At 37.4% G+C, this 10010-nt stretch overlaps 1 protein-coding gene across 1 annotated transcript; it reads left to right on the top strand.

Moving 5' to 3' along the window:
- Positions 1-8227: 8227 nt before the first annotated feature.
- LOC112037236 (protein HOTHEAD) lies at positions 8228-9258 on the top strand. Its single transcript, XM_024070047.1, has 2 exons — positions 8228-8553; positions 9207-9258. Exons 1-2 carry the CDS (start codon positions 8228-8230, stop codon positions 9256-9258), a joined length of 378 nt encoding a protein of 125 aa, XP_023925815.1.
- Positions 9259-10010: the final 752 nt, after the last annotated feature.

Raw genomic sequence — 10010 nt, 5'->3', positions numbered from 1 at the left:
GACGATGGTATGTGACAAGTTTTTTACAGTTCCTTAACGCCCTTGTCTGAAGAAGAGATATCACCATCATGTTGAGAAGGTGAAAGAATATTTGGAAATCGTCAAAGATTTTAACAAGCTTGTCTCTCTCCAATCATTATTCCTTCATTTTTTGGCTTCGAAACAGTCTAGTAAGGCTCGAAAAAACCTTGAATGACGACCAAATTATTTCTTCATAGTTTCTCATTCCTTTCAGGAATGACGACCAGATTTAATAAACAAAAGCTGGCTGAATCTCAAGAGAAGAAGGCAAAAGGTGGCCTCGTCAGTGGCCTTCTATCGAGGAAACGTTTGAAGGCAGGCGATGTTTCCAAAGATGATCCTATAGTGACTTCTCCCTCTGCTCATTCACCTGCTAAGCGTCCTGTCTCCTTTACTTCGTCTCTAGAGGTGATTGGTTCCGTTGGGGAGGAAGCCAAGAAGAAGAAGAAGGTTGCTGGCAAGTCTTTTCTCCTAACTTTCTGGGATGATGCCAATGCTGCTGCCCTAAAGGCTCACGAGGCGCTCTCTGTGGATGACCGAAGTCCTTTGATGGCAAAGTCATCTAGTGAAGTGATGTCATCTTATATTCAGAAGCTTGTGCATGTATATTTTGATAATGTAAGTTGCTTTTTCTTTTTTGTTTTGCTTTTGTTAAGATAGATTTTTTATACGTAGGCTTTGGGGGAGTCTCTGTTCATCTCTAGGAAGCTTTTGGATTTTGAGAAGAAGGTGGCCATAGTTGAGCCTATGATCAAATCCCTCTCTGCTAAGAATGAGACGCTCAAGAACAAGGTTACCATCCTTGCTGTCGAGGCTGAGAATGACAAAGAAAATGTGGCAGCTTTGGAGAAGAGTCCTCAAGTGGAGAAGGATTTATGCAAGCTAAAAAATAAATAGATGGGTGATCCGTAGTTCAAATTGGAAAAAGCTGGGGCTATGGTAGTGCAGGAGTTCAAGGACTCTGACTCTTATTCAGACGAGCTGTGTGAGTATTACGTGGGGGGCTTCAAGCTCCTTAGGAAATGGATGGCGAAGCATCACCCAAATTTGGACCTTTCTGGTCTTGTTATGGGTGATGTTGAGAAGGAACTTCTGTTTGATCGTCCTTCCGAAGCTACAGCTGAAAATGTGATGGAAAAGGCCACAACCATAGCTGAGGTGATTAAAGAGGTTGCACCCGTAACTCCTGCTGATCCCACTCCTGATGAACAGTGATTTACATTTTTTCTTTATATATATATATATATATATATTTTTTTGTAAGACAAAAACAATGTCTTTTATGGGCTCATTGTTTTGAGCAAATCTTCTGAACAATCTTTTTGGGCCCGCATGTTTTGGGCATATATTTTCTTTCTGACAATGACAACTCCTATGAATGGCTAACATGTAATTTTTTTTAAGTAAATCTTTGTTGTGTTCAGATGACGAAGGCCTTTTGGATTCCTTCATGCTTTAGTTGTGTTAAACAACTTTTTCATACTTGGTTGTGATTGGACAACCTTTCATTGAGTCATATTTAAATGACGATGATAACGAGCTGTGTTTGAACAGCCGAGTTATGACAATATTAGTTGTGTTTAAACAACTTTTTTAGGTTTAGCTGTGTTTGAACAGCTTTTTTTATTGAGTCATGACGATGTTAGTTGTGTTTGAACAACTTTTTTATGTTTATTTGTGTTTGAATAGCTTTTTTATTGAGTCATGTTTGAATGACGATTTTAGTTGTGTTTGAACAACTTTTTATGTTTAGCTGTGTTTGAACAACTTTTTTATTGAGTCATGTTTAAATGACGACGTTAGTTGTGTTTGAACAACATTTTATGTTTAGTTGTGTTTGAACAACTTTTTTATTGAGTCATTTTATTGAGTCATGTTTAAATGACAATATTAGTTGTGTTTGAACAACTTTTTATGTTTAGCTGTGTTTGAACGACTTTTTTATTGAGTCATGTTCAAATGACAATGTTGCGCTGTATGCGTGACTTAAAGTCATGCTATTGGAGCGTCTTTAGGTTAACCATTTTCTTTGTTCGTTCATGTTTGAATGACGATCATAATAGTTGTGTTTCAACAACTTTTGATTTAGTCAACTTTGATAGTTGTGTATTAACAACTTTGATGGCTATGACAATGTTGGCTATGTATTAATAGCTTTTGATTTGAAATTTTAACGATGAAGATCCTTGGGACGTCTCTCAAGAATAACTCCTGAGTGTTGCACATGTTTTTGATGATAAATAACTCATGGATAATCATTGATAAATACACATGGATAATGCTTTCATGTATTATTGATCTATGAATGACAAAAGTAATAACTGTCGCACATACTGATATGAAGATTGGGCAACTTGAAATTTAAAAAATTCCTTACTGGTAATACTTCTTCAAATGTTCTATGTTCCTTGGTCTAGGCAATTTCTGGCCGTCTAAAGAATTTAAGTAGTAGGAGCCTTCTCTGGAGTGACGGATTACTTCATAGGGGCCTTCCCAGGCTAGTCCTAGTTTTCCTTGGGATAGGTTCTTACCTTGACCTTTCTGTTGTAGTATCTGGCCATTGCTTCCTTGTGCTTGGCTATTCGCTTCATGGCTTCCTCTCTGACTTCAACAATTTGATTTAAGTTGTTGTCAAGCTCCTGCTGGTTCTTCTAACCTTTGTAAGTTTTGACTTGGAGGCTCGTCAGTCCCACTTCCACTAGTATGACAACCTCGGTGCCTAATGTTAGTTTGAATAACGTTTCTTCTACTGGAACTCTTGTGGTCATCCTATATGCCCAAAGGACGTTTGGTAGTTTGTCAGGTCATGCTCCCTTTGCCCCCTTATGCCGAGTTTTGATAATTTTGAGTAAGTTTCTGTTCGTCACTTCTGTTTGACCGTTGGCTTGAGGGTGTCTTGGAGAAGAGTAGTGGTTCTTGACTCCTAAGTCTTGGCAAATTTTTTGAAACTTGGGATTGTTGAATTGCTTTCCATTGTCTGATATTATGACACATTGGACTCCAAACTTGCAGATGATGTTCTTCCGTACAAAGCTGGTGACTTTAGCCTCTGTTATCATTGTCATTGGTTCTGCTTCTACTTGTTTTGTGAAGTAATCAATTGTGACGATTAGAAATCTGAGTTGCTTCTTCCCTAAAGGGAATAGGCCCATAATGTCAATCCCCCATTAGGTGAAGGGCCATGGTAAGGATATGGGTGCCATCATCTCTCTTGGTCTCGTTTGGACATTTATGAAGCGTTGACACCTATCGCATGCTTTGATGAGGTCGTGTGCGTCCTTTTGTAAAGTCGTCCAGTAATATCCTACTCTGAGTGCCTTTCCTACTAAAGACCTTGCCCTAACATGATTTCCACTAATTCCCTTATGTATCTCATGAATCACATAATCTGCTTCTTCTATGTTGGCACATCTTACATATGGGAGTGAATAACCTCGTTTGTACAGTACATCGTCTATAATGACAAAGCGATCTGCTCTGATCTGTATCTTCCTTGCTTCCGTTTTATCTTCTAGGAGCCATCCTTCTTTCAAATAATGAACAATGAGAGTCATCCACTTGTCTTGTTCTTTTATCTTCAAAACCTGCTCACCTTCTGTATTTGGTTACCCCTTATCTCTACTTATAGTTTGGAGGTCACATTGTAGTTGTCTGACGAGGCCAACCTTGCTAGGAAGTCAACTTTTGCATTTTTGGCCCGAGGGATTTGTACAAGGTCTAGTTTGAAAAAGTGCTGTGAGAGTTGTTGGATGATCTTCAGGTACTTCTGCATCATTTCTTCTTTGGCTTCATAATCTCCCTTCACTTGTCCAATTATTAGCTGAGAATCAGCTTGGACAATAAGATTCTTTGCTTTGAGAGCTTTTGTAGTCTTAGTCCTGTTAGCAATGCTTTATACTCTGCCTCGTTATTCGTTGCTGAGAATTGTAGTCTAACTGCATACTTCAATATCTCTCTTTCTGGAGATATGAGCACTACTCCTGCCCCTCCTACTTTCTTCGTGGCAGACTCATCTATTTGGACCGACCATGTTTCCATGGGGAGTTCTTCTTCCTTATAGGAATAAGTGAATTTTATGATGAAGTCTGTTAGTACTTGGGCTTTGATTGCTGCTTAAGGCCAATATTCAATGTCAAATTGGCCCAGTTTAATTGCCCATTGAATGAGTCATCCTGCTGCATCTATCTTGTTCATCGTCTTTCTTATTGGTTTGTCTGTCATTACGACGATGGAGTGCGTTTGGAAGTAAGGATGGAGTTTCTTGGAAGCGACCAACAATGCGAAAGCTATCTTTTCCATCCTCGGGTAATTTGCCTCTGCTCTCAAGAATGCCTAGCTGGTATAGTAGATTGGCTTTTGGACATTTTCTTCTTCTTTGATCAGTGCCGAACTAATTGCGGTGTTAGACACTACTAAGTAGAGTTACAGCTTTTCCCCCATCACCGAGGGACTTAGCAATGGTGGCTTTGTCAAGTACTCTTTTAATTTTGCAAGGGCTTCTTCACACTTGTCAGTCCACTAAAAGGCCTTTTTCAAGACCTTGAAAAATGGCATGCACTTATCCGTTGCCTTGGAGACGAATCTGTTTAGAGCTGCGACCTTTCCTGTCAAGATCTGAATCTTCTTCGTTGTTTTTGGTGATTTAACCTTGATTATTGCCGTTATTTTGTCTAGGTTTGCCTTTATGCCTCGTTGGGACAGCATGAATCCCAAGAATTTCCTTAAAGTGACAGCAAAAACACACTTTGCAGGGTTTAGTTTCATATTGTACTTAAGTAGTGTGTTGAATGTTTCTTTCAGACCGTCTAAGTGGTTGGCTTCATCCTTGCTTTTCACTAGCATATCATCTACGTAAGATTTCACATTCCTTCCAATTTGGTGAGAGAACTTACAGTTCACCAATCTTTGGTATGTGGCTCTTGCGCTTTTCAATCCAAATGACATAACTTTGTAGCTGTACAACCTTTGGCTAGTGACGAACGAGGTCTTCTCTTAATCTTCTTCGTCCATAAGGATCTGGTTGTATCCAGAAAATGCATCCATGAAACTTGAGAGTTTGTGTCTAGCAGTTGAGTCTACCAGTTGATTAATCCTTGGTAAAGGGAAGCTATCCTTTAGGCAGACTTTGTTCAAGTCTGTGAAATCAACACACATCCTCCATTTGCCATTGCTCTTTTTTTCCATTACTATGTTTGCTAGCCAATCTGGGTAGAAGACTTCCCTGATGAAACCTGCTTTTAGCAGCTTCTCTACTTCTTCAGTTACTACTTTGTTGTGGTCTGGTACAAATATTCTCCGCTTTTGCTATACAAGTTTGCATTCTGGGTTGACGCTGAGACGATGTTGTATGATCTTCCTATCAATTCCGAGCATATCCTAGTGTTTCTAGGCGAAAACATATTCATTTGCCCTCAAGAAGGAAACCATCTTCTCTTTCTCCAAAGTTGGAAGTGCTGATCCTATCTTCAATACCTTTGTCAAATCTCCTGGGACGATCTCAACTTCCTGTGGTGTTTCTGACGGTTCGGGGATGGGCTCTAGTTCATTGATCACCCATGTATAGTTCTCCCCAGATGCTAAGGCAACTTGGTAGCACTCTCTTACTAGAACTTGATCTCCTCTGATTTCTCCTACTTATTGGGTTGTTGGAAATTTCACCTTCAAGTAATATGTTGACGTTGCTACTCTTAGCCTGTTGAGTGCAGGTCTTCCCAAGATGATGTTGTATGTTTAAGGAAAGTCTATTATGTGGAAATCAATTTCCTTGGTAACCTGCGCTAGGTAAGTGCCTACAATTACGGTTAGAGTGACGATGCCCTTAAGGATGATTTTATCCCCAGTGAAGCTCACTAGAGGAGAAGTGAAAGGTCTGATCCTTCTTTTGCCTAGGTTCATTTGTTGAAATGTAGGTAAATAGATGATATCTGCTGAGCTTCCATTGTCAATAAGTACTTGGTGGATGTTGAATTCTTCTACTCTGAGCATGATTACCAGTGGATCGTCATGGGTTGCCTAATGCCGCGACCGTCTCTCTGAGAAAACAATATCAAGTTCATCATTCCTTGGCATCTTCACTGGAAGGAGCTGTGAATGGACATTATTTATTTCTCTCCTATGGGCTTTTCTTAAGGACTTCAGCATTCTGCCTACCATCAATCCTCCTGTGATCATTTTTATCTCTCCTGTGGGAGGTTTGCTATCTCCTACTTCTCGATCTTTGTTTTTACCGTCCTTCCGTTGGTATCTGTAGGGCTCCATTTTCCTGACATACTTTTGTAACTTCCCTTATTGGATTAAAGTCTCCACCTGGTCTTTCAAATGTCTACACTCATCGGTGCGATGCCCATAGTTCTGGTGGAACCTACAGTACTTGTTTTTGTCTTTTCTTTTTACTGGAGTACTGATTGGCTTCGGCCATTGCTGGGTGGGATCGTCCCTTATCTGCATCAAGACTTGCTTAATTGGCATTGTTAGAGCAGTAAAGCTAGTGAACTTTGGCTTCCTATCTGAAAGTTCCTTCTTTTTTCATGTGGTATGCCTAACACTTCATGTCTCTTTCTTCTTATCGTGATTGTTGCTTGTTCCTTTGTCTCTCTTCCTTTTTTTTTTCATTTCTTTTGCAAGCACTGCATCTTTTGCATTCATGTACTTCTCAGCTTTTCAGAGCAATTCTGCGATTGTTTTTCATCTACCTACAGTAGCTCCTTATTGAATCGGGTCACATACTATCTTAGCGATTCTCCTTCTCCTTGTTGAATGTTGAGAAGATGACTACTTGGCTTCTTATGTCTTTACCCCCCAATGAAATGACGAACAAAACCCTTGCTAAGTTGTTCAAAATCTGTAATAGTTCCTGGGGGTATCTTGTTGAACCATACTCTGGCTGCTTCTTTCAGTGTCGTTAGGAATGCCTTGCACATCACCTTATCTGGGGTCATTTGCAACAGCATCAATGTCTTGGATAATTCAATGTGATCCAAGGGGTCCTTGGAACCGTCATATGATTCCAACTGTGGGAGACGAAATTTCGGTGGGAGGGGATGGTTCAGTACTTCAGTGGTGAATGGTGAGTTTGTCCTTCAAATTATCCCATCCAAATTCTCCCTGCCTTTGTCCTTCATGGCACTTTTTAACCTGTCTATCTCCTTCCTAATGTTGCGAAGCTCATTCTCCATCATGGAGTAATTGTTCAAAATACAATTCTTACATCCACATTTGTCATTCGTACAACTATAATATTCACAAATCTAAATAAATTAACATTCCAAAACATATATGAATAAACAAGCTATAAATTAACATTATAAAATATATGTGTAATGTCATAATAATAAGTTTATTTAGTAAACATATATCAAGCTATAAATGAGCTTAAGCTCGGCTATGTTTTGTATCAAGCCCTATTGTTCAAGAGCTTATTCACGAACAATTTTTTTTGCTTGAGCTCAACTTGTTTATCAAACAAGCCTAAAACTAAGGCTCAAGCTTGGCTTATTTGTAAACAAATGAACATGAATGAGCATTTTATCGAGCCGAGTCCAAGTTGTTCATGAACAGCTTGGTTCGTTTACAGTCCTGTTCTACCTATTAAATTCAAAGTAAAGTGACGTATATTACAGTCCATGATGTGATTTTTCAAATAAGATATGCAACTATATGTTCTAGAAACAAAAAATTACAAGATATATCTTTGCATTTTAGTAGAACACATTTGCAAACTGCATTCTCAAAATGTATAAGATCACTTGGTTTCAAAATAAAATGACCATCTTCTTAAATAAACATTGACATAATAATTAAATTTGTAAATACTTACATAAGGGAAATATGTCAGTTTGAACTCATGATCATATGCATGCTCTTAATATATTGGACAGGGCAAAACTTTGGAGGTACGACATGTAATGAACTATACCTAGGTTTTGTCCTGCTGAATAAGGTTATTTACTTAAATGAATTTGAGGAAACTTTGCTCAAATTGCAGACTAACCAACCCTTCACAGTGCCCCCAAAAGCAATGGTCGAGGCTGTTGAAACCATAAATGCTATTGCCAAAATGACTTTTAAAGGAGGTGTGATAGTTGAAAAGTCGCATATCCCTTCTCTTCAAGCTATCTCAAGCTTCGGAATACAAATCTGAAAGACAAGCCAACAATTACATTTAACTATTTCAAAGAATCATGGACCTAAGGGGTGTATTCTAGGCATGAGCACCATCATGAATGTTGTAGATACATATCCATTTTCAAAGTTCTGGTATAGCAATATGACAATGCAGGCACTAATAGATATGGTGGTGAGTTTACAATGGAACAAGAGGCCGCAACATCCTAGTGCTGTGTTTTCCTTGGAACAATTTTGTATAGACACTGTCATGGCCATGTGGCATTTCCATGGAGGTTGCCAAGTTGGTAAGGTTGTTGATCATGATTATAAGGTTCTTGGTGTGGATGCACTAAGGGTCATTGATGGTTCAACATTTTTACAATCACCTGGGACTAATCCTCAAGCTACTGTAATGATGTTGGGAAGGTAAAAACTTAAGCTGTTGGAAAATGGAGAACTTAATCTTTTAACTATTCTTTTAAGACCCAACATGTGTGATTTTAACCTTTTAAATAAGAGATAGGGTGGAGACAATGCTCAAACTTTGGTACTATAAAATTGTGAATTTAATCATTTAACCTTTATTTTAACATATTCTTGGAAAAAATTGGCCAATGCCTTTTTTGAGCAAAAAAAAAAAGCATCATTCTACCCTCTTTCCCAAACTAATTAGGAAAATGCCTCTCTTTTAAAACTTGATTTGCTTTAAATCGAGTTAGGCCCAATAGTGACGTTTTTAAGGAGTCTATAGTGATGTTTTAAGGACCTATAGTGGCGTTTTGTAACTCGACCTCTATGAACTCGAGTTATAGGTAAAAAAAAATAAAAAAAAAAAGTTACCTATAACTTGAGTTCATGGAGGTCGAGTTACAAAACACCACTATAGATCCTTAAAACATCACTACTATTTTTTTTTTTTTTTTTAAACTTGATTTTGAGCAAATCGAATTACAAAAGATGGACATTTCCCTAATTAGTTTGGGAAAAAGGGTAGAATGCTGTTATTTTTGTTCAAAAAGGGCATTTGCCAATTTTTTTCCACATATTCTTAGTATTAACTTTTCCTTCTTTCAATGCAGGTATATGGGAGAGAAAATTTTGCATGAAAGGCGTTCACATGGGAGGAAGTAGAAGATGATTCAACTTTGCCTTTTCAAGTATTATGGAGTGTCATCTATTATCATTGTGTTAATGCATTTTAACATTAAAATAACACGACAATCATAATAATAATAATAATAATAATAATAATAATAATAAGATTCTATGAAGATATATATAATAGCAATGTCAAAGGAAATTAACTCATTACATATTTGTTGTTTCAATATTCATTAAATGGTTCCAATTAATTAGCTCAACTGATAAAGTTTCTGATGGTTGAATAAGATATCTGGGGTTGCATCTTACATGTTTTGAACAAATGATGATGGACCAAATTCAATTGTTCTCATTTGGTTTCATGATTATGGGTTCTCTTTTATCTACTTTAAGTGGCCTTAAATTAAGGACAAAATTTTGCTCCAAATATGTTTGGAGCCAATGGCTCAAATACCACTCAATAACTTTTTATTAGATGTGAATTTTGATAAATTTATCATTAGATTAAATTTTATTCTCATATTCTTTATACTTGCCAAATTTCTAGAAAATCAAAGATCAATAATTATGTTATTAACAATTTTTTACATTTCAAGTTTTTGTAATATAAGATTATGCATAAAAAAATAAGTTTATGGATCGAATAGTAAATAACATTCGATTGGAACGAAATTTGACTTGCGTGTTAAGAGTATAAAGAACATATAATTCAACAAGTATATTTTCAAAATACATAATCATGTTTATTTCTTTAATGGGTGTTTGGGCCAAACTTCCTTAAC

The sequence above is a fragment of the Quercus suber genome, unplaced genomic scaffold (genome assembly GCF_002906115.3).
Source record: "Quercus suber isolate HL8 unplaced genomic scaffold, Cork oak 2.0 scaffold_1035, whole genome shotgun sequence".
Classification (NCBI taxonomy): Eukaryota; Viridiplantae; Streptophyta; class Magnoliopsida; order Fagales; family Fagaceae; genus Quercus; species Quercus suber.
The sequence above is the reverse complement of the archived record's forward strand: the minus strand, read 5'-3'. Positions and strand labels throughout refer to the sequence as shown.

Coding starts and splice junctions, on each gene's coding strand:
- LOC112037236 (XM_024070047.1), top strand. CDS start 8,228: ATGAGCACCATCATGAATGTTGTAGATACATATCCATTTTCAAAGTTC. Junction 8,554..9,206: donor ACTGTAATGATGTTGGGAAG/GTAAAAACTTAA, acceptor CTTTCAATGCAG/GTATATGGGAGAGAAAATTT.